This window comes from Wickerhamomyces ciferrii, contig 00211, assembly GCF_000313485.1.
Source record: "Wickerhamomyces ciferrii WGS project CAIF00000000 data, strain NRRL Y-1031 F-60-10, contig 00211, whole genome shotgun sequence".
Taxonomy (NCBI): domain Eukaryota; kingdom Fungi; phylum Ascomycota; class Saccharomycetes; order Phaffomycetales; family Wickerhamomycetaceae; genus Hansenula; species Hansenula ciferrii.
Genome location: NW_011887529.1, coordinates 68,342 through 93,191, shown reverse-complemented (window position 1 = coordinate 93,191; position 24,850 = coordinate 68,342). Strand labels below are relative to the sequence as shown.

At 27.9% G+C, this 24,850-nt stretch overlaps 11 protein-coding genes across 11 annotated transcripts; 3 read left to right on the top strand and 8 right to left on the bottom strand.

The window, feature by feature from the left end:
• Nucleotides 1–158: 158 nt before the first annotated feature.
• CAT2 (carnitine O-acetyltransferase CAT2) lies at nt 159–2,048 on the bottom strand (the record flags this gene model as incomplete). The annotated part of the gene is made up of 1 exon (XM_011274062.1): nt 159–2,048. The coding sequence occupies one exon, from the start codon at nt 2,046–2,048 to the stop codon at nt 159–161; it is 1,890 nt and encodes a 629-aa protein (XP_011272364.1).
• Nucleotides 2,049–2,843: 795 nt separating this feature from the next.
• Nucleotides 2,844–3,863, top strand: BN7_5390 (RFX family transcription factor; the record flags this gene model as incomplete). Its single annotated transcript, XM_011274061.1, has 1 exon — nt 2,844–3,863. One exon carries the CDS (start codon nt 2,844–2,846, stop codon nt 3,861–3,863), a length of 1,020 nt encoding a protein of 339 aa, XP_011272363.1.
• Nucleotides 3,864–3,878: 15 nt separating this feature from the next.
• On the bottom strand, nt 3,879–4,538 carry DFM1 (Dfm1p; the record flags this gene model as incomplete). The annotated part of the gene is made up of 1 exon (XM_011274060.1): nt 3,879–4,538. The coding sequence occupies one exon, from the start codon at nt 4,536–4,538 to the stop codon at nt 3,879–3,881; it is 660 nt and encodes a 219-aa protein (XP_011272362.1).
• Nucleotides 4,539–7,227: 2,689 nt separating this feature from the next.
• On the bottom strand, nt 7,228–8,085 carry BN7_5388 (uncharacterized protein; the record flags this gene model as incomplete). The annotated part of the gene is made up of 1 exon (XM_011274059.1): nt 7,228–8,085. One exon carries the CDS (start codon nt 8,083–8,085, stop codon nt 7,228–7,230), a length of 858 nt encoding a protein of 285 aa, XP_011272361.1.
• Nucleotides 8,086–10,166: 2,081 nt separating this feature from the next.
• BN7_5387 (uncharacterized protein) lies at nt 10,167–11,099 on the bottom strand (the record flags this gene model as incomplete). The annotated part of the gene is made up of 1 exon (XM_011274058.1): nt 10,167–11,099. The coding sequence occupies one exon, from the start codon at nt 11,097–11,099 to the stop codon at nt 10,167–10,169; it is 933 nt and encodes a 310-aa protein (XP_011272360.1).
• A 2,226-nt stretch (nt 11,100–13,325) lies between these two features.
• BN7_5386 (uncharacterized protein) lies at nt 13,326–14,924 on the top strand (the record flags this gene model as incomplete). Its single annotated transcript, XM_011274057.1, has 1 exon — nt 13,326–14,924. The coding sequence occupies one exon, from the start codon at nt 13,326–13,328 to the stop codon at nt 14,922–14,924; it is 1,599 nt and encodes a 532-aa protein (XP_011272359.1).
• Nucleotides 14,925–15,057: 133 nt separating this feature from the next.
• BN7_5385 (DOPA 4,5-dioxygenase family protein) lies at nt 15,058–15,549 on the bottom strand (the record flags this gene model as incomplete). Its single annotated transcript, XM_011274056.1, has 1 exon — nt 15,058–15,549. One exon carries the CDS (start codon nt 15,547–15,549, stop codon nt 15,058–15,060), a length of 492 nt encoding a protein of 163 aa, XP_011272358.1.
• A 466-nt stretch (nt 15,550–16,015) lies between these two features.
• Nucleotides 16,016–18,772, top strand: ARO80 (Aro80p; the record flags this gene model as incomplete). The annotated part of the gene is made up of 1 exon (XM_011274055.1): nt 16,016–18,772. The coding sequence occupies one exon, from the start codon at nt 16,016–16,018 to the stop codon at nt 18,770–18,772; it is 2,757 nt and encodes a 918-aa protein (XP_011272357.1).
• A 29-nt stretch (nt 18,773–18,801) lies between these two features.
• BN7_5383 (uncharacterized protein) lies at nt 18,802–20,232 on the bottom strand (the record flags this gene model as incomplete). The annotated part of the gene is made up of 1 exon (XM_011274054.1): nt 18,802–20,232. The coding sequence occupies one exon, from the start codon at nt 20,230–20,232 to the stop codon at nt 18,802–18,804; it is 1,431 nt and encodes a 476-aa protein (XP_011272356.1).
• Nucleotides 20,233–20,659: 427 nt separating this feature from the next.
• On the bottom strand, nt 20,660–21,943 carry BN7_5382 (5'-AMP-activated protein kinase subunit beta-1; the record flags this gene model as incomplete). The annotated part of the gene is made up of 1 exon (XM_011274053.1): nt 20,660–21,943. One exon carries the CDS (start codon nt 21,941–21,943, stop codon nt 20,660–20,662), a length of 1,284 nt encoding a protein of 427 aa, XP_011272355.1.
• Nucleotides 21,944–22,837: 894 nt separating this feature from the next.
• Nucleotides 22,838–23,851, bottom strand: BN7_5381 (uncharacterized protein; the record flags this gene model as incomplete). The annotated part of the gene is made up of 1 exon (XM_011274052.1): nt 22,838–23,851. The coding sequence occupies one exon, from the start codon at nt 23,849–23,851 to the stop codon at nt 22,838–22,840; it is 1,014 nt and encodes a 337-aa protein (XP_011272354.1).
• Between the last annotated feature and the right edge of the window lie 999 nt (nt 23,852–24,850).

Below are 24,850 nucleotides of genomic sequence, written 5' to 3'. Positions count from 1 at the left end.
ATCGCTTTTTAGTCTTCCCAGCTAGCCTCAGCAAAAAATGCATTTTTCTCCCTCAAAAAAATCTACATTTTTTACGGCCACGACTTTTTTCAATTTTAGGGGCACGCCCCATACAAAAAAAATTAGCTTCTCGTTAATGGTGATAGCTATACTTTCAATCACAATTTTGCCTTTGATTGTTCTTTACTTAGCACATCATAAACTTCATTAAAAGCTTCTTCAATATAATATTTCATAACTTCAGATTTATTACCACTTGATCTTCTTGTACATATATTAACATGTAAGAAATCATTATTAATTTGATAAGCAAACCCCCAACCAATTGGATTAACTTCACTCCAACCATAAGCATCATGATAATTTGAAGATAATTGTGATGTTGAAACTAACCATGTTCCAGAGTAATTGAATAATGGATCTGAATATAATTCATGTGGTTTCTCATCTGGATTTAATAATAATTTCATACCAAGGAAATGACGATCAATACCTTCACCTGCTGAAGCTGCTTTAATATAATCTAAATGAGATTTAATTGCATTCTGGAAATCTTGAGAACGTTGTTTATTTGAAACTGTTGGGTTTGACCAATTTTCAACTAAGGTTTTAACTTCTTCAGAAACTGATCTTGTTGCCTCGGTTCTACCTAAGGAAAAACGACGAGTTGAAGCAGCTTCATAAGTTGGTAATAATTTTCCCAAGGCTTTATAAATACCTAATTGTAAAACAACTTGAATGAAAGCATCTGGTGAAGTTTTAAAATTTTTAATTTCATTTTTGGCAAATTTATTATAGTGTAAGACTTTAACATCATGATTATCAATTTCTGATTGTAAATTAATAAACCCATTTTTAATATGGTTTTGAACTAATGGAGAAATTTCAAAATTTAAATGTTTTGGTTTAATTTCTAAATCACCTAAATTTGTTGTTTCTAATTTTGATAAAAATTCTTTAGGTTGCAATTCCCAAATTTCTCTATTAACAAATTCATTTAATAATAAAGTTGGTGTCCCATCCATTTTGGAATGTTCAGCAATAAATCCAGTATAACCATTTTTAGCAATGAAGAATTGAATTGGTTTATCAAAATAACGATTATATCCATTTCCATGCCATGAATAATGAGCACGATCTTCATAAGTGATTGGTTGATCATCATCTAAAGAAACTAAGAATGAAGATTTATGAATATCATCTAATGATGAAATGTTTATTGGAGATTTTCTTAATTCAGTATAAGCTTCATACCATTGATCTCTTGGTAATGTTGTTAAGATACCAATTTGATGATTTTCTTTTGGTGTATTTAAATTATTTGAAATTTCAATAATTTTAATTAATTGTTTATGAATTTCACTTAATGGATATCTTTTATTTGTTTGGGTATCATGAGTATATAAATTGAAAAAATGACCATTTTTAACAATAGTTATAAAACCATTCTCGAATAAATCATAAAAAACATTTGAATCTTGACCTGGTTTTAATGGGATTCTTGAATTATTAAACATAACTTTAAAAGAATTCATACAATATGGAGTACCTTTAATAACTTCAGGTGGTAAAGTTTGATTTTTAATTAATTCAACAAAATCTAAAGTTTTATCAATTATAGCAATAGCTTTATAAATTTGATTTGAACCAATATCTTTTAAATGGACTGGTAAATCTCTATGACCATAAAAATATGATACATAAGGAACAATTGGATCATTATATTGTAAATAAGCATAATCATCCCAAAAAGTTGATAACCAATTTGATTTCCCCTGGGAATATTCAATTAAACGTTCATGTAATTTCCCACCTTGATTTTGGAAGAAATCTTCAACAAGAGCGACTTGTTTATTATATTCTTCATTTGATTGAACAAAAGGTTTAATTGATTGAAGATAACGAGCTTTAGTTTTTTCAATTGATGGAACAGGTAATGGAGGTAATGAATCTTGATGTTTAAAAGTTTCACCTTTTATAGCGGTTGAATATAATTTAACAGGCATTTTGAAAGATGGTAACTTAGTTAATGGTTTCAATCTAAGCATGATATGGAGACTGAGAGGAATAACAGCTGGTATGTTGTTGATTGATGGTTACCGCTGAGTATTTATAATATTATGAAATGTGTTGAATGGTAAAATGGGAAAACAATGATTTAAATGATTTCAACCGATGGTATTTTAAAATTGAATTCAACCGAGTTTAATTGTGTGGGGTCAAAGGAAGTGACAGGAAGACAAGAATTGGTGGTACAATGACTATGAACAAGACAACTAGTTATTAATATGATCACTGTGACAAGACAATTTCAGTAATTATAGACTAGTTATTCTTATTCCATTGATGGTAATCATAATATTATTTGTTAATAGTTATCCTTAAGCAACAGTCATTATTTGTTTTTCCAAACAACCGAACAGTGAACAAAGAAAAACAAAAAACAAAAAGTGAACTGATGATTATTTTGTATGGGAATATAATTAATTTGACTCTGATTATAGTCACGTTCCTGAGCATGTGATGTTCATTGACTCTGTCGACACACACATCACCACATAACCATTGCCCTTTTGGGAACTCCCATCATGTTAAAAATTACATCAAAATATATTCACTTTAAACCAGTAACAAATTAGTTCATTAGTGGTTTCTATTAACAAGAATGTCGTCCAATTGTTATTTATGTGATCTCATTTTGTGACTGGTATCAATTTTCAAATCTCTGGTTTTAATTCAAAACTTTTTTAAATATGTCTTACACCATGACAACAAAGAATTTATATTATTTCATATACCACTTGAATACACTTGAATACACTTGAGTATAAAAGAATTTTCATATGTCTCATTTAAATAAACCTTCAACTCATAAGACTCATAAGAAAGATCCAACATTATTAGAAATATTAAATCATGATCCTTGGTTAAATCAATTGGATTCTTATAATCCTAAAATTAGATCAAAATTAATTACATTACAATTAATTAATCAAAATTTCCATTCAATTTCAAGATCTTTTATAAACAAACAAACTGCTCATAAAATATATCAAATAATATATTCAAAATCTCAATATTCAACCCCTCAAAATATAAATAAATATAATTATCAAATTTTAAATCAAGCACAATTTGGTAAATTTATTAAAATTTTATTTCCAAATGTTGTTACTAAAAGATTAGGTTCAAGAATAAATTCTCTTTATGTTTATTATGGTATAACAACAAAACCTCATTTAAATCAATTAGTTTCATCAATTGAACAGATTTCTCCAGTACCACAACCTCCTCCACCAAACACAATACAAGAAAATCAATTCAAATTTGAAATACCAACAACTCCAAGATCAATAACTCCAATATCACAAGATCCTAAACCTCAGAATATTATATTACCAGATGTTCTATTTGCATATTTACAAGATTTACCAATATCAAATCCCATATTAATACGATGTGATTCATTATTATTAAATTTTAAAAATTTTAATTTGATACAAATGAATAAAGATTGGTTTGAATTTGAATTTGAAATTAATAATATTTTCAAAGTTTATGATGGATTTAATTTTAAATTAATGGAAATTTTCAATACTGGATTTAATTTAAATCCTATGGAATTAGGTTTAGAATTTAATGAATTAATAAATCCATTAAAATTAAATATCTTGATATTATTATTAAATTTATATAAATCTCAACAAAAACAACAAGGATATTTAAATTATTTAGAATTTCAATTCAAAACAAATGAAATATTAATTTTATTTACAAAAAATAAAAAAATTACATTTGGAAATTTTTGGATATTAAAATGTTATTTAGATGAATTTTATAATTGGTTAATTAAAAATATATAACAATTGAAATTAATTTTAATCAGATCCAAGTCTATATCCCTTTCCTTGAAATTTTTGTCCATTACCAAATATACTACCAGATGAAATTGAACCACTAGTTGAATTATCATTTGTTGAATTTAAAGTATGAATTTTATTTTTATTCAATTGTTTTGGATTATTAACATTAATAAACTTCTCCACTATAGTCTTAAACCATTGAGGAGCTTTCATTGTTGTTTCTTCAATTTGATTTAATGTACCAACTCTATTAACATTTTGAATTCTTATACCAAAAGTTTCACAAAAATATGTATAAAGAGGACCTAAAGTCCATGATTCAATACATGCATAAACATAAGCACTGGCCATTCCTGTTAAAACAGCTAAAAATGCTATATTACCTTCTAATAATAATCTAAACCCCAAAGTAACAACTGGTAAAAGACTTGCTTTAATAGAAATGAAATAAATACTAACTTGATGATCTTTATTTGCTCTTGACCATGTATAAGTTAATGAACCTAATAAAGCTTGTTGTAATAATGGAGTTGGTAACAAAATAGAACTTATGATAATTAATGGAATTATTATAAAAAAATAAAATAAATAATCAATAAAATTATTAAAAAATTTAAATTCTTCAATACCACGACTATATGAATATAACATATAAGTATCCATTAATCCTTGCATTGGTTGAGGATTTATCACTAAGAATCCAGTAAAAGGACGCCATATTTGAAAATCATTAAATATTGAATACCAATCACAAAAAATATATGATGAAGGTAATATAGTTAATACATTAAGAAATGATGCAGTTAATGTTGATATTGTTAAAAATCTTGTAATTTTGGGGATTTGTGCAATGAATCTGGGAATGTTAGTATATATATTAATAGAGTTGACTTGCTAATACTCACTGATTCAGATCTGACATTGTCTATATGATTCTATTGTAAAGTCTAGTGGTTTTAATATGTACTCCATAATTGTTGACACCTTGTTAAAGATTGACAAATTACTTAACAATTGGTGAACTGATGGATAATTTCCGAGGGTTCTTATGCAAAAACCGACTTTTGTTAACAAATATTTAAATTTTTCTATTTCTTCTACTTCTTGATAAAGTAAAAATCCAATTGTTTGCAGCTTTTCTATTTATGTTAAAGTCAATATATTTGAAGGATTTTTGATATTTGTTGTTATATAGTATTTCCATTGGGGACTTATAATTTAATTGCTGAATGAGGTGTTCTGTTGTATCGATATGTTTTGTCATGTGTTAAGTGAAGAAGATAATTATAAAATAGTTTAAATGAAGTCATTAACATTAACTATATTTATTATAAGATAATATTCTTGAAGTATATCTTGTTTCAAATTTGATGATTGTTGATTATACATTAAACAATACAATCTCAATTTAGAATTATGATATATATGTGTGTTTTTTGATTAATTGAATATTTTTTCACTATTTAGATGTTAATGTAGTTGCAGTACAGTACTTTATATTCAACTAGCCATGGTATAAAACACTTATACAATGATCATAATTCAATATGTAACCCTTCAATTAATCAAACATCTATTGATTAAATCTCAACCGTCGAATATACAATAACTAATTCAGTTAAAGTGTTCTATAATAATTATTGATGAGATGTTTATAATTCCGAGGATTTTCAAAACTAAAACCGACTAATTTTTTGTTCAACAGTTGTTTTCAATTTTTCAATTTTCAATTTTTGTATGTAAACTATAAGCTATATTGGTAATTTTAATTATAATGTTTGTTTTCACCCAATTAATGTTATTATTTCAATCAGTTGTTGAATTTATGTGAGGCTTTAAGAAGACATCAAGTAATTATAAGAAGAATGGATTCGAGTACTTCTGGCTAGATATTTGAAATGTTTTAGCAAACCTGGATATATACCTAAAATTTCGTGTATTGGGCATCGTATAATATAGTTCTGGTGTACAGTTGTACTTTTCATAAAATTATAATTGATTTTGATCTGATCTATATATTTTTTGAAAGAATATTCATAAGATCTTGAGAAAATGAAATCATTAATACAATATGTTAAAGTATATCTGTTTTAAAATTGATGATTGTTGGATTAAACAATACAGTCTCAATTTAGAATTATGAATATATGTGATCGGTTTTTGACTAATTGAATGAATTCTTCTTATTGACAATATTATATGATTGTAGTGATTACCAGTTATATATGGGAGATCATGTTGATGAAATACATTAATTAATGCTATATTTTTAATTGATTATAAGATCAATTATATGAAATTTATTAATTATATAAATTTAATCAACATCAATTCTCAAAATTTATTAAACGTAAATCAACCAATTCGTCACATATTGCAGTATACTAATATTTATAATATATAATTAGTTGACGTTACATGAAAAGATCAAATATTCAAATTACTATAGTGTTTCATATTCGATAAGAGTCCGGTATATATCAAGAACTAGCTAGAAATACAACATCCAAGTCTTTTTAATCAAACATCAATATATATATATATATCCCCTATATCTGGAAACTTTAATTCAATATTCCTAGCTCTCATCCATCTTTGATTAACCAATTATCACAACATGTTGTGTATTTATTATCGACTATATATTCGTTGAATTAATTTTGACTCAATTAAGGATTTAACTAGTTCATGTACCGATGGTCCATAAATAAAACCCTATTCTTTCCCGTTGTTGTTACTTCATTATTATTTGGCACAGTTTTGGCTTCATATTTTGGTTGTTTTTTAACGTCGTGGAAGCGGTGAAATTATCAAAATTTTCTTAAAATTCTGATCCCTAACATGGTATCATCTACTAATTCTAAAACATCTAAAGCATCCAAAGTAGCTTCAACACGTCTAGTAAATGAACTTCTTACACTAATTAAACCGAATTTTTGCTCAATTAATATATCAAATATATCAAATTACAATCACAGGAGCTACACAATTGCAAACTATTGTTTGATTCAAAATAACATGTTGGGGTGACCAGAACTTATTTATATTTGTAACATGAATTATTATTTGTTATCTTCATGCAGTACTGAAATCATTATAATTACAATGTGTTAAAGTATATATCCTGTTTTAGATAATTGATGATTGTTGAATTAGTTACAATACAATCTCAATTTAAAATTATGAATATATTGTGTTTTTTCATGAAGTTTAGATCAAATTGTAGTGATTAAATTTCTTTATTATAAACGTCTTGTTCAACTATTGAGTTGTTAACAGATTAGCCGCTGTGTAAATTCAAAAAGCTTTACAATTGTTTAGCATTGAATATGGTAATTATATACTGCATATACAATACACATCATTAGGATCTTTTCTCGTACATTTTCATATGTTTCGACATGAATCGCAAGGAATTCATCAATCTATGTCTTCCATATATTAGATCTTCATCACTTGACATGTCTGAATCATCTTTTAAATTTCCTTCTCCTTCTTCTGTATCATCTTCCTCTTCTGTAATATATTTACACAACTGATAATCAAATCTTTGCATCCTTCTTGAAAAGGATAATTCTTCATTTTGAAATAATTCATTTCTTAAAACAGGTTCATCATCATTATAACCTTTAGTGAAAATTAAAACATCATTTGTAACATGATCATGAAATTGAGGTATTAATTTAGTTAATTCCCAAGGATTTGTATTTTTAAAATTAATATCAATCCATGATGATAATTTGGTCAATTGACTTACAAACCATTTTTTAGTTTGTGGATCAGTTTCAATATTTAAACCTGATTGATTGATTATAATAAAACTTGGATATTCATTAATCTTGGATAACAATTTTTTTTCAGTTTTCAATCTATTAGTACGTCTCCTTTCAAAAAATGAACCATATGATTGTTGTTCTTGGTTTAAATATTTAATAATATCAATCATTGGAATTGTTTTTTTCTTATATATTGTAATACAACCATTATGAAATTTATCCTTTAATACAAATCTAATCCAATTTTTAATAGATTGAGGTAAATTTGAAACATTCTTTGATGCTTTTTCCGTAATTTGAACTCTTAATTGAATAACATCATATAAATTATCCAAATCATCAATTGGTTTAACAATTTTGGTAATTTTTTGGAATTTTTCATCAATTGAATCAATTGAATTAAATAATGATTTTAAATAAATATTTGAATCACAATTGATAATCATATAATATTTAATTTTTTTGTTGATGTGTCTTTAAAAGTTGGTAATAAATATAATTCTAAATTATTTGAATCTTTTGAAGGTATTCCAGTTTTTAACTTTGCTTGGAATTGTACAAAAAATTGATCATTATAAATCTTTGGTTCATTTGATGATGTTTGTGTATAATATTTCATTATTGATTATTGATAATATATCAGTACCATACATTATATGAACAACAACATAACGTTAAAACCTTCAATAACACTTAAAACTTTAAATATTATACTTTTGATCCTTGATTTTAAGCGCACCAAACTCTAAATTATATAAAATTTCTCATTTCATAATATTCATTATTGATTTTTTATTATCTAATATCATTTAAACTTTCTGAATGAAAATCAAATATCCCTTGAATTTTTCTCATATCCAAATAAAATTTTTTGTAAACTGATTGAATAGCAATAAATTTCCACATGTGCTTTGATGTTTTTCATAATCTATACTTTTGTGATTTTATCGTTACACTAATAAACCTGTGCAACATTTTGATCCAATATTACATTTCAGGGGTCAACTAGTATATGTGACATAATTGATCAATCTTTGGTTTGTTTTTGGAATTGAAAGACAATCAATTGTTTAATGTTAATCCTTTAATAATACATGTGAATACAATGGAATATGTGTGTATCTGAGATTACGATTCCCTGTTTCAATTGATATTCATTATATTCCTTTTTGATTATGTGTTCAGTGTTTAGTAGTCAATTGTAGTATCACCGTACAACAAATTACTAGTCGCGAAGAATTTTAAAAGAATTAGAATCTTAAAAATTTCAATCCCACCTCTGACAATGATTCATTGTCGATAACTTCATTATACCATGTTGAACTCAAGCTTTTTGTTATCACTTTCATATGTTGGGAGTTTTCCTCTTGATCCAAAACCAAAATGAGGAAATTGAATTTACAGCTATTTGTTGAATGAAATTCCGAAAATAATTGAAGAATCCAGCAATTTTTAACAGCTCTTTTGCATTAATTGGGAAGGAATCCATTGTTATATATGCAGTACATCTAATTGATTCAACTGATAATTTAATATAATTCAAAGTTGATTACCATTGACTAGTTTGTACTGTTTCAATACATATTCAGTTATGTTAAGAGTAACTCATTGATTGTTGAAACAAACATTCATGGATTCTTTAAATCATAACTGTTTCAATTTTTTTCATGAATCCAGATTATAATGATGTAGATTAATTATTCACTGATATGATATCATTTTGAAAGTTAACTATATTAGCAGCTGTTATATTAAGCCATTAAGTTGAACCAATTACTGTTGTAGTATATAATTAAGAAGCAGCACCAATGACTTTATAAGTTGTACCAGTTGAAGTAAAACACTCTGTTCTTTTTGTGATATAACATTAGACTCATATATATCATAATTTAGTTCATTATATACAAAAGTTTGATTTATTAATTAAACATGATTAATTCGAGCTTAGTTTAATTTGTACTTTTGTTATATATAGCATGACGTTATAATTAATTTAACGCGCGTCTCAATGTTTGGTAAATTTGTAGACGACGTACAGCTTAAACTAGTCGCGTCGACGCTATAATTCAAAAATAAAATTATAAAATTTATTTTTTAAAATTTCCATTAATTTCTATAGTTATCAGTCAACAGTCAAAGTCGACTTAATGTCTTCTTTAAACATGTTGAGTAACTCGTCTCCCTTGGTAAACGTTTCAGTGATCGTCCACTTCATATTGGAAAAGTTCTGGTTAAACTGCGTTCTTGTTTTCCACGCGTCGTTCGATAAAAATCCATTGATGAATGATATCTTGATTGAATTTTATATTCTTATATCAAGTTCATCCATATATAATGCAGATTACAAAATATACACTGATCAATCAATTGATATATGATAAATTTACTATATTGATTTGATCGCATGCATTTTTCACCATTAAAGTTATATCGTAGACTCTAGATCAGTACGCGTAAAGTTGATTTAATTATAATATTATCTATTATTTCAAAACTCAAAGCTCAATACAATCTATACACTAGTAGTTCAATATCTTCCATCATGTTCAATTGATTCATAACTAGGCGGTCCATAATCTTCATCACCAAGGGCTATATCTTCAATATATTTACACAATTGATAATCAAATCTTTGAATCCCTCTTGATAAAAACAATTCAAAATCTTCAAACAATTCAACTTTTAATCCCTGATCATAACCTTTTGTGAAAATGAAAACATCATTTGTAACTATTTCTAATAATATACGACTTTGTGGAATCAATCTAGTTAGAACCCAAGGTTTTGTGAATTTGACATTAATATCAATCCATGATGATAATTTGGTTAATTGATTTAGAAACCATTGTTTAGTTCGTAAATTTGTTTCAATTTTTAAACCTGATTGATTAACTATTATAAAACTTGGATATTCATTAATTCTGGATAATAATCTTTTTATTATAGTTATCCTGTCGTTAGGTCTTTGATCATCTAATCCACCATATAATTGTTGTTCTTGGCCTAAATAATTAATAATATCATTCATTGGAATTGTTTTTTTCTTATATATTGTAATACAACCATTATGAAATTCATCCCTTAATACAAATCTAATCCAATTCTTAATTGAAATAGGTAAATTTGAAACATTTTTTGATGATTCAGGTGTAATTTGAACTCTTAATTGAATAACATCATAGAAATTATCATAATCATTAGTTGGTTTAACAATTTGTGTAATTGTTTGCAATTTTTCATCAATTGAATAATCTGGATTGAATAATGATCTTGTATAAGCATTTAAATCAGAATTAATAATCATATTTTGTTGTTTTGATGGGTGTTTATTAGTTGGTAATAAACATAATTGTAAATGATGTGAATCTTTTAATGGGATTCCAAGTTTGAATTTTGATTGATAAAGTTCATCATCATAAATTTTTGGTTCATTTGAGGAAGTTTGAGTATAATATTTCATTATATTGATTATTGGTTATATCAATTCATATTTCAAGTTGTATAAACACATGATCATGGATATTTAATGTATTATATCTTCATTATAACTATTCATCAATTTGAGAACATAACTATTAAACCTCTCATAATTGATTGATCTTTTTTGAGAATTATTAGAATATATGGTCCTATCAAATTCAATAGCTCAAACCTAGATGTATTATCTAATACTGATTAACGATTCTCAAAAAAAAAAACAGAACCCAATTTCTTTGTAATATTCTCATAATATCCCAATTATAAATTAATCACTTGATATCAAAAACATATGAAAAATATAAAGAAATATTATATCTCAGACGTATCTCAGTTATTAGTTATTAGCAGTAAATCATCGACGAAGCATATAATATGATAAATTCACTATTGTTTCTTCTGTACACTGTTGGATCAAATAATGCTTGAGATGAATCCTATGTTGGTAATTAATCAATCATTGATTTGTTTTTGAGATAGCAATCAGTTGTTTAAGTTAATCATTCAATAATACATGTGAATACAATGGAATATGTGTGTATCTGAAATTATGATTCCCTAGTTCAATTGATATTCATTTTGGCTCTTTTTAATCAAATATATTCTAAATCAATCGTAGCACCTAACAAATTTCCAAGTCGCGAAGAATTTCAAAGGGGTAAAAATTCTAATTTCCTAACCTTTTTCTAACTTTTACCATATAGCAGGGTCCCTTACTTTTCGAGTGATATTTACCTTTTGATGAAACAATGTATACACCAATGTCGTCTTTTAAATTGTGGAATGAAATGTCTGAGATCAGTTTTCAAAAGATTATAACAAAGTGGATATCTTTGGAAAATTTCATAACCCATGTAATGATTTTCTGGTGAATCCTTATTTGATCAGTGTTAAATTTACCTCCATCAATGAGTTAGGTCAGCTTGTCTGCTTCGTGCATTGGGAGTTATATGTTTTGACAGCCCCTTTGCAAAATCCATTGATGAATGATATCTTGATTGAATTGATTTATATATTCTTATATCAAGTTCATTCATATATAATGAGATTCCAAAATATACGTTGATCAATCAATTAATATATAATCATATTTTACTATTGATTTGATCAATTGACTAATTTTTTACAAGCTACATTACCATAATCCACTGTAGTATATACTATATACGCGTAAAATCATAGATATGTATATTCCGACCTTCTTCCACGTGAAATCCACGTGATCTAGTTTACCCTCGTATTACCTTTCTAGACCGCTTTCTTATCTTGAAATTTCGCATTTGTATATACTATACACAATTTTTTTGCCAAATGACCATAATCGCGATTCATACATAGAATTTCTTTAAATTTCTATACATAATTATAGAAATCACATTTGAAACATTAATTCAAATCAGATGATTGTTATAAACGTATTCATGATAACTTCTATCACCGACACAATAAACTTCAACGTTCCCGTATTTCAATGTAGATCAATTAAGCAATTTGTAATCGTTTATAGCCATATACGTTGATCCTCGTGGGCCAAATGGGGAACTTCTACTGGTTGTGTCAATTTACTCACACGTGTGGATTAAAGGCAACCAAGCAGCTAGACATTAACAATAACAGCTAGAAGATAATAAGACGATGTTAACAATAGAGCACTGATTGTGATATAAAGTGTTCAAGTCACCTATAGTAGTTATAAGCTGACATATTATTCGACGTTTCGTATTCATTTGCTGATCACGCACTGTTAAAATCACATGTGATTCAAATTATTATCAAGAAAGTTCAAATTCAAACTGAGCTTAATTCCTTCGCCAATGTCCCTGTAACAGCCGTTATTGACACAAAATAAAGCCTGGAATCAACTGATCAAGAATATTTACTCCATTCAAACAACTTCTATACTTTACAAAACTTTCTAAACGGTATTTATTTCACAATTTCCACGTGCTAATCTATTACTATTCTTCCACCTATCGTATACCCGTGGTACGCCCACTCCCTCATCAATGCATCCACTTAAAATTTCCAGAAAATCCATTCTAATACGGTCTGTGTATAAATATTATGCTCATCCCATATAGAAATTTTTTTTCACTTTTGTATGTAGAAAATACTCTTTGAACATATTCTCAATAACAAAACAGTACTGTACCCACTGTACACCACTGCTTAGTGTACGTCAACCCCCCTACTATACACATCCCACATCATGTCTGCAGTTACTAGAGATATCCCTAAAACTCCAAAACAATTTGCATATAATTGGATCCCAAGAATACGTAAAGAAATTACATTAACAAAAGATCAACAATCATTAGCTGAAACTGAAGAAGAATATAAAGTTCGTCTTGAACAAGCTGATTCTTTAGGTAAATTTAAAAAATATTTACCAATCATAACAACTGGTGCTGGTTTATTTTCTGATGGTTATGTTAATAACTCTATTGGTACTGCTTCAACTTGTTTAAAATTATTATATCCTGATGAATATGGTAATTCAACAGCTATAAGTAATGTCACTTCAATTGCTTTTGTTGGTACCGTTGTTGGTATGTTAATTTTTGGTGTTGTTTCAGATTATCATTCAAGAAAATTTTCAATGATGGTTGGTACTGGTATTTTAATTATTTTCACAATTTTATGTTCAGGTTCTTGGGGTTATAAAGGTTCTATTCATGGTATGCTTGCTGCTTTAACCGCTTTTAGATTCTTCTTGGGTATTGGTATTGGTTCTGAATATCCAGCTGGTTCAACTGCTTGTGCTGAAGCTTCTGCTTTATTACCACCTGGTAAAAGAAATCGTTGGTTTTGTTGGTTTACAAATTTTATGATTGATACTGGGTTTGTTGTTAGTGCTTTTGTTCCAATGGTATTACTTTGGATTTGTACTCCAAAACATCTTGAACCTGTTTGGAGAGTTTCAATTGGGTTAGGTGCAATTCCTCCAATTTCTTTATTTATTTTACGTATTTTCTACAAGGAAGGTGAAGTTTTCAAAAAAACTCAATTCAAAAAAGTTAGAGTTCCATATTGGTCAATTTTAAAATTTTATTGGTTTAGATTAGCTATTGTTTCAATTATTTGGTTTATTTATGATTTTAGTGCTTATGCATTTGGTTTATTTTCTTCATATGTTATTTCAGGTTTATATGATTCATCAGATTTATATAAAGTTTTCGGTTGGAATGTTGTTTTAAATTTATTTTATATTCCAGGTGCTTTCTTAGGTGCTATTGCTTCTGATTATTTAGGTCCAAGATTAACTTTAGTTATTGGTGTTTCATTACAATCAATCATTGGTTATATCATGGCTGGATGTTTTGAATCTTTGAAGAAACATGTTGCAGGTTTTGTTGTTGTTTATGGTATCTTCATGACTTTAGGTGAATTTGGTCCAGGTGATAATATTGGACTATTAGCTTCTAAAACTTCATGTACACCAATTAGAGGTCAATATTATGGTATTGCAGCAGCTATTGGTAAAGTTGGTGCATTTATTGGTACTTATTGTTTCACTCCATTAACTGAAAAACATGGTACTCAATCAGCTTGGTGGTTAGCTTCTTCATTAGGTTTATTAGCTGCCTTCTTGGCTTTATTTTTATTACCTCCAGTTGATCAATCTGCTATGCAAGCTGAAGATGCAAAATTTTTAGAATATTTAAGTTCAACAGGTTTTGATATTAGTCAATTAGGTGATGGTGAATCAATTAATGGTGAATCTGAATCTATTGGTGAAAAGACAAATATTATTCAAAAAGTTGCTGAAAAAGATGGTGCTTCATCTTTAGAAAAAATTAGTTCATAAGAATTTTGTAAACATATTTATATAGTATATTATGTATAAAGATCTACGTTGTGGTGTTTTTCTGTCTTTTTAATGTTTAATTCTAATTCAATACATAATTCAATTACAAAGATGTTTTAGGATCTGTAGATATTTATACTTGATTAAATCCATCTTTAGCATTTAATAATCTAATCATTATTCCCTTTGTTTCACCATCATAATATCCATTCAAAATAACATCTCTCTTTGGGAACCCAAACTCAGGATAACCATAATGTCCTTTCAATACATCTTCATTCAACTTTACAGGTTTATTATACCAACTTGTATGAATCGTATGATCTTTTAAAGCATCACCACTATTTGGATGAATCAATATTGATAGACTTGGATGTTGTAATTGTATCCATGAATAAAATTTTGCAAAAAGTAATGGGTTTTCAAGATCAACTTCAAAAAATGAAGAGAAATGAGGTCCTGTTATTGAATCTGATTTTAAAAATTTGATAATTAATTCATCTGAGTCAATTTCTTGTTCGAAATCTTTGAATATAGAGTTCTTTAAATTGATTGCCTCTTGTTTAGATTCTTGATTGTAATAGATATGGAAATCATAGGATTTTATAGGTTCAAAGAATGTCATTGTTTAAGGCCTTCTGTGATATAAGATATTAAACAGATCCGGTGACTTGGATTCAGTTTAGTTGACTGTTGAATTGTTGAAATCTGCAAAAGATTAGTGATGGTATAAACGTTTATCTTTTATACTCGTAAACTGTGGCGCGTTATGCATCGGGTAAATAAATCTCAATTTACGAACAATAAAGAAACAGGAAACATAATCAGTTGATAATAGCAGCTACAGAATAAATGGATCAGTGAATATTCAAATCAGATGCAGTTAAAATCATACAGAGGTATTATGATATTCATGGATATATCAAATCCATCATTATAAGCTAAAGTTAAATATAGCATAAATAATAAACACCCAGACACCACTAGGGAAAAGAGCGGTTCAGGACGGTAAAAAGATTTTATACGTGTATAAGTACTAATTTATCAACTTCATCAACATTTAATAGACTTCTTAAAGACCACAAACAAAAATGAATGAAGAAAAAGATATAAAGTTTAGAAGAAATTATAAGGCATGCTTGAACTGTCGAACAAGGAAAGTCCGATGTGATTTGGGACCTGTTGAATCGCCTCATGATCCACCTTGTGCTAGATGTCGTCGTGAACGGAAAGAATGTGTATTTGCAGAGTCAAGAAGAGGTGGTCAACCAAAAACTGGTGTTAAAAGAAGACAAACAGAGTCTGTATCGGCTACTCCAGATCCTGTATCAGCTGCTCAGACTAGAAATAATTCTGTTGGTGAAACTGTTAAACCTTCTTTACAAAGTCTGACTCAAGCTGCTCAGTTTTATCAACAACAAGAAAAACTACAAAATGTTCAACAACAACAACAAACTTCAAGTCAATATCATAGTCAATTACAAAGCAGACAAAACTCATCACAATCTGTGTCACAAAGATCTCCAGAAGAAAATCAAATTCCACCTCCTCCAACAAGACCTTCAGATTTAACATCTATTCAAGGTGCTTTAGTATTTTTAGCAAAAGCCGCTGGTACAATAGCAAAAGCTGATGATCGTGATAATATAAATGCAAGAGAAATCCATGAAAAATTTGATGATCAAGACTCTTCAAATTCATCAATTACAAATTCAAGAGCAAATTCAGCCGTTGTTAATAATAATAATAACAATACACAAAGTAATGGACAAGATGATGATCAATATGAAAACTCAGTTATAGCGCCATTGATTAGACCTCATGGTAAGAAACCAACTTCAATGCCACCAATATCTAAAACTGCTAATGTTCATCCAAATCCATCAAAAAGACTTACTGATATCGAATATATTGGACCAAATAAAATGTTATCAGAATTTGAAGCTGAAAGATTAATCAAATTATTCTTCTTAACAATGCATCCATTTTTCCCACATATTCCAACTCAATTACATGATCCTCAAACTTTACCACAATATCCAATTTTATTATGTGCTATATTAACAATAAGTTCAAGATATCATCCTTTAGAGCCAATTAATTCTGCTCAAGTTAATAAAAATTCTAAAAATGTTCAATTACATGAAAGATTATGGATTTATTGTCAAAGATTAATTTCTCAGACTGTTTGGGCTGAAGCTTCAACAAGATCTATTGGTACAGTTTTAGCATTCTTATTATTTACAGAATGGAATCCAAGAGCTATTCATTGGAGATGGTCAGATTATGCAAATAATAAAGATGATATGGGTCCTGAAGGTCCTGAGCTTCATAACAATGAAAATTCCAATGATGATGGTGAAGGATTAGCAGGTCTTGGTGCAATGAGAAGAAGTGATAGAATGGCATGGATGCTTGTGGGGACAAGTGTTCGTCTGGCTCAAGATATGGGGTTCATTAATAGTTCAAGTAAAATTTTCATTGCAACTCATATTGCAGAAACTCATACAGCTATGAATATTGGTCAAAGAAGTATGTTGGCTCAAAGTCTTGGTGAAATTGATTTAGATAATGAAGATGATGATGAAGTTGTTGATAGTAAAAAACAATTTCAAAATGATGAATTAATTTTAAGTCTCGATGAAGATTATTTATTAAGAAATAATAGTCAAATAAAGAAAAATACTTTAAAATTTTCCATGATGCAAAAGGCTAAATTAGAATTATTAAAAATCATGAGTTTAGCTTATGAAACTCTTTATTGTGGGAAATATCAATTAAATGGTAATAATCAAATTCAAAATTTAACTGCATTAAGTATTTTATCACCATTAATTGAAAATTGGTACAAAAGTTATAAAAAATTATTAAAACCTTCAAATCCAAAAAATTTCAATCAACATTGTAATGTAATGCAAGCTGATAATATTAAACATGTTAATGATGTCACAAAACAAGTTGATAAAGAATCATTGATTTGTGATTATTACTATACTCAATTATATATTTATTCATTAGCATTAACAATGGAAAATACTCAAATTAATCAAGAATCTGGTAAAAAACAATCAAATAATTTTAGATTAGATGAAATTTCAAAAGCTGCAAAATATGTTGAATTAGCTTATAATGCTGCAAAGGAAACTTTAACTGCTGCAATTAGAGTCCATAAATTGAAAATGTTAAGATATATGCCAGTTAGATGGGTAACAAGGATTGTTAGATCAGTTGCATTTATTGTTAAATGTTTTTTAACATTAACAAATAATAACAATAATAATAATTCAAATCAACTTTCAAATAATAATGGTTCAGTATTAAATCCACAAGCATCAACGATTTTAACATTATCAATTATTCCAACTGAAGAAATTATTCAAACAATTCAAAAAGCTGCAATTGTACTAAGAGAAGCATCACCAGATGAATTACACCTTTGTACTCGTTATTCCACAATTTTAATGTATTTATGTTCAGAAATGAAATATAGATCAAAATTATCAATAAATCCACCAAATTTAACAAAATTATCTGCAGATAGTGATGAAGAAGATGAACAAAATCAAGTTTCAAATGTTGATTTACAACAAGATCAATCACATGGATTAAATAATAATGATATTCCAATGGGTCAAGAACAACAACAATCACAACAATCAACTGAAAATTTGAATAATCAACAATTACCAAATATGTATAATTTTGGATATCCATCAAATTCTGAACAAGCTCCATTACCAGATGCTGTTGTTGATTGGTTTTTGAAAAATGATGAAGCTATTGGTTTAGATTTTGTTGAACCTTGGACTGAAATGATTGAACAACATTTAGATAAAAAGAAAAATTAATGATGTATTTATGTTTTTTTTTTTTGCATTCACATTATAATACAATTTCTATCACCATTACCATTTCGTAGTTTTAATTTTTTCATTTTGGAATTAGTTGGAGTAGATTTTGATCTTTCAATCTTGGAAAATAATGAATCTGGTTTATACAAATTATATTCTGATCTTATTGAACCAAGATGAGTTTTAATTGTATTTGTTTTCGATAAATTTTCTGAAGCTTGAATAGTTGTTTGATTACTTTGAACAAACTTAATTGATTGACCTTCATGTTCATGATAATTTGAATTACCATTGAATTCAACAACGTTTAAATCATCACCTTCATTTAATTCATCATCATCAAATTCATCATCTTGATTATTTGTTTTCTCTAAAATAACGTCATAAAATAATATTTTATGTTCATATTTCATCATTTCTATAATATCTCGTAGATCAAATAATTCAATATTATCCATTCTGAAATCTTCATCATATAATAACCAATCATCACTTATACCATCTTCATCATTCTGTCTTATGGCAGTTCTTTTATTTTGTTCATCATCTTTAAATAATATGGTATTCAGTACCATTTTATATCTCATATTCAATTGCCCTGAATGAGTTGTAATTGTTGACGGTACATATTCAACTGAATCTATTGAACTTTCATCGGAATAAATACTATCAATATCATGTTCTTCTAGTTCACCTTTGTTTTCTTCATCATAATTTTCTCCTTCCTCTTCCTCTTCTTCTTCTTCTCCAGATTCTTTGGATTCTATTTGTACAATGGGTTGTTGTTCATTTGAAAGATTATTTGGTGTGTTTGGTACATGTGTTGAAGAACCTTGATCTAACTCATCAATACCTTCATCATTTTGTATAGTGGAAACTCTTGTTAATGAATATTTTGGACTTGGTGGTAATGAAACCGAAGGATGGAATGAATCTATAGAACTTTCATTCTCATCTATTTCAACAGGGGTTGGTATTTTATCTTCAGAATTGATTGATGGAATATAATCAGATTCACCAGAGATGACTGAATTCAGTTCAATAGTTTGATTATAATTGGCTATATCACCAAAAGTAGCATCTTCTGGAATGTGAGTATGAGTAGCAGCCATTATTATAGAGGACCCAGAACCTTTCAAAGGTCCAAAATTCGTCAAGCATATCTCTAATCTATTATCATCTTGTTCATGATCACCATTAGCATTGAAGAACTTGGTCAATAATTCTCTAATCAATGCCTCATTGTTCAGGAAATTGGGCACTGTGATCATGATCTTGATATCTCCATCTACTGAGTCAACTACCTCGTTCAGCTCATTTCTAAAGACCTTATTGTTGGTGATGTTTTCGAATTCTCCATTGATCAAGTTATTCAAATACCAATTCCAAATTTCGTTATAATGACGAGTTGTTGATGCGGAAAAGTCTCTGTGTATGAAAGTTGGCTCTCTGGACATGATACATCCATCGTCAGCTCGTGAAACCTGCTCTTGAGTCTTCTGTCCAACTAAAAGCTCTTAATCGTAGACTTTCTGTGTGGCAAATTGCTTCATTTTCAATTGTTTTGTTTTGTTTTCCTTGTAAAGCGCTTAATTTTGATTGAGATATTTTTTTAAAGGCCCATAAAACCCGCGATATTAAAATTTGGTTACAAAGGGTTCAAAATCAAGGAAAAGCACCCCACGATTTATCAAGTCAAAGGCATCGAATCTTGAAACTCGAGGCTGAATAGAATCACCTTATCTGTGCATTGGAAGTGGAATTGGAACACTACTACAATGGAAATAGTGGAAAGTTGCTTACGACTTGAATTGTTTATATATTAAGTTTATATGAGCGAATTGAAAAGTTCTTTAAGATCATGTATATATGCTTTATAAATATCTATTCATTCCCACTTGGTGAATACATGATTTGTGTAATGAATTTCCCTGAATAACGTGTTGTACAAGCAACACTCAAGACATTATTCTTAATATTTGAAGTTAATAAATGATTTAAATTAACATGAGGTATAATATGTGAATTTAAACCTGATGATATTATATTATTCTTATTTTTCTGTAATTGAACATCTTGTAAGTTTGAATTATGATGTTTGTTGAAATGATTATTCAAGACGTTATTATTTAAATAAATTGGTAATTCAGGTATTGGATTTCTTCTTAAAAATTCTTCATCAACTGGTAATATTTCATCACTTTGATGAAACATCACAGGAATCTCTTGTGAATATTCTCCTGTGGATTGTTGATATTCAGATATAGATAGTTGAGAGTTTGTATGATCTTGATTATGTGAATGATGATTATGATGGAATGAAGCTGTTGATTTATTTTTATTACTAATAATTTTATCTTGTTCAATTATACCAGCTTCGAAAACATTAGAATCATTTTCATCAACTTCAAACCAATTAACAACATTCCCAGATTTATCAGTAGCAATTGGTAAGTTTTCACTATATCTTACATCATCATTAACCAGAAATTTAACTTTATAAATACCGAATGGTAATCCAATGAAAATTTTATAAATTCCATCATTTGGATCTTTATGTAGTTTAATTTTTTTAGACCATTCATTAAAATTCCCAATAATAAATACTTGATCTTCTTCAATTTGATTAATTTTATCTTTTTCATTTATATCTTCATAATGACCAGCATCATGATTTTGAGATAAATTTTCATCATAATTAACAAATTTGATTAAAACATTTTTCATATCAGTATATTCACTATGAGTTAAATTCTTAGAAGTTTTATTAATTAAATCTTCATCAATATCATAATCATCATCTTCATATGATCCACCACTCATAATATCACCATTATTATGAATATTATTTGAACCTGATGCTGCAGAATTTGAAGTTGTAGAATTTAATCTTGAATCAATATTATGATCAATATTATTGAAATAATCAGTATCTGCAGTATTTTCATAGAAAATATTTGGTGATACTATAGCTTTGGGTTTATATGGAAGTGGATAACCATTTTCTGTATTAACAGGAATTGTTAAATTTTGAGTAGCTGCTGTATTACTGTTATTTTTTTGTTGTTTATTTACATGATTTCCTATTGATTTTGTCTGATCTTTTGATCTTTTAGACATTGATGATTTCCTTTTGACATTGTTTGGTATTGAAGTATTATTCCCCATTCTCTAATATAAGTTTCTTTGTTTATGATGTCTTTGAATTATAAAAACTTGTAAAATATTAGCGACAATGCAACCTTCGCGTTCTAAACTTGAATTAATTCAGCTAAACCCAATTCTTTATGAACCACTTTATACCAGCAATAACCCACTCTATATTTTGACTTTAATACTGATCGATGCTATCAATTGATCTTCTTTATGGAATGTGATTGTAACTTGTGAATTATAATATTGTGTGATTTTTTTTGCTATCATTTTAAAATTCATTCAAATATTATCCCCATAAATTAAAATATCCAGGCTGCAAAATTTAAAAAATTGCAAATTGCAGGAAAATCGAAAAATCTGGAAATTCAAACAAGCTGTAAAAAACTTTAACTTTGTTGAAAATTGCCAAATTAGGAAATAATGGTCAAGATTAACGTAAATTTAAGAAAATTTGCGAGAAGTTGTGCATAAGTTCCCGAATTCGGTAATCCCTGGTTTTGTAATTTGAGAAAAATGATGTCATTTGACACTTTGATTATATAATTGTTACATAATTCACGAAATATTCTGTCATTTCTTACAGGTGAAATTATAAATATGGTATAAACTTCAAAATTATCAACACTATAAATACTTTAAAAAAACTCCTCAAACGAATGTTATAAACAACTAAATTAACTCTAATATATAATTACAAACTATTAATTTTAATAATATAATGCACTTCAAAAACAATGTAAAACTTAAAAACAAAAAAAATTATTCTATCTAAATCTAAACTTTCAATTTCACTATGACCCCCAAATTATAAACCTTTCAAAACAATATAATCAAAAACACAAATACATGCAATCTATTTTACACGTCATAATACTCATTATCTTCTGTTAAACCACTGCCATCGAACTAATTGTTATTTCTCTTCTTCTTAATAGCAGCTCTTCTTTCTTTTCTTAATCTTCCTTGCATCATTGAATAAGTTGCTCTTTTAACAACAGTTTCTAATAAATTTTTAGTCATTGATGGATATTTTGGATTGACTCTATTATATAACTCTTCAATTAAGAATCTTCTATATTCTTCGTTTGTATCTCTAATCCAAGTTTTATAACCTAATGGGAAACCTAATTCATCTTGGAAAATTTTTAAGATGAATTGTTCAATTTTAATTGTTTCATCTAATGATGAAGTTTGTAAGATTTCTCCTAATTTTTGTAATGATAATCTTGAATCCAAGTTTTTCTTAATTGATGATGATGAAGATGATGGTGAATTTGATGAAGACATTGAAGAAATTGATAAATTACGTCTTGTTGTATTGATATTATGATTGTGTAAAAGATTATTTTGATTGGCATTGGTTATTGGAGATGAAATTGATGATGCTAATGATGTAGGTGTATTTGGTCTTGATTGGAAATCCAAATTTTGTTGATTATGATATGGATTTGATGTGAAAGATAAATTATTTGTATTGGAATTGTTTAAATTTGGAGTTCTTTGATCAAAAACTAATGGTGACTCGATTGATTCTAAAGGTGATGAGAATGAATCTAAATAGTTCAATGCATCATCATTCTTCAAAAAGCTATTGATATCAAATGTTTCCTCGGTTTTGACTAATGGTTCAGGTTGAGACGTTATATTTGATGATTGAAATTGATAATTTATGCTATTGAATGATGCTGATGACGATGATGATGCTGATGGAGATGATATGGATGTATTTGTTAATGAATCTTTTGATAGTATTTGGTATAATTCATTATTAAAATCTGAATTTTTCGTTATTTGATCTTGGGTATTATTATCTTCATCTAATGGAATACTGAATTTTTCCAAGTCAATATAACTATTGATAAAATCATGATCATTTGTGATGGTGTTGAAATCTGTATAGTTGAATGAATCAAAGTCCATTATGATTATAGTAAGACGTTCTGTTGTATAAGTTTGTTGTATGATATTGTTTCAAACTTTCAATTAGATCACCAGGTACGATCTAATATTTTTTTACAAACTAGACATATTCCATTATACTTATATTTAAACTTCACTATATAGGACGGTGACCAAGATTGCATTACTTTTCTTTTTTGACATAAATTAGTAGATGTAACTCTTACATGCAATTTGCAAAAAAAAAATCTCGTCTTTTTCGATAAACGCAGTTTGTAAAATACTAGATTTGAACGAATGCATGTTTCCTTGGTTTAATGTTTCTTAAAATAATTTGATTTGGTAGAACAACTTTTATTTAACTTGTAAAACTGATACTAATGTACTTCACGTATATGTACCTATATGCACTTACTGATATGCATTAAAGTTCAATTCTGAAACGACAGATTTTTACATAAATTCCACAGTATAATCATGCAAGTTAAACCATTATATTTTTACAGTCCTTTTTAAGATAATTTATTGAGTATTAAACGCTTTCCCGCCTAAATCTAATGGAAGTTCGGAAATCTGTAAACTATCAATTTGAAAGTTCCGCCTAAACCCAGGAAAAAAAAAGTTAATCTTCCAAATTGTTCCCTCCTAAAACGGTGCTACAACCGGTTTTGGGACCTGCACTGGCAGTTCCGATTACTAAGCATCCGCCTAGATCTTGGTAATCGCAATGAGAGGCCTGCCCAGCAGCCAGCTACGCTAGCTCATTACTAGCTTAGGCTCATCAAGTAGAATTCATAACAGTACGTAACACTAGTTGTTCAAACTTCATACTACATCTTAAACATAAATCAAAAGAACATTTAATCAAAAATTCAAATAATACAAAAATTAGCTGTATAAAACTGGATGGTCTAATATCCAGCTCTATTATATTGTCATTCAATAAAAAAAAAATCAGTATAAGTTTTATTGATTTCGGACTTTATTGCCTTTAATTTCCGAAACCTCTGCCTAAGTGTA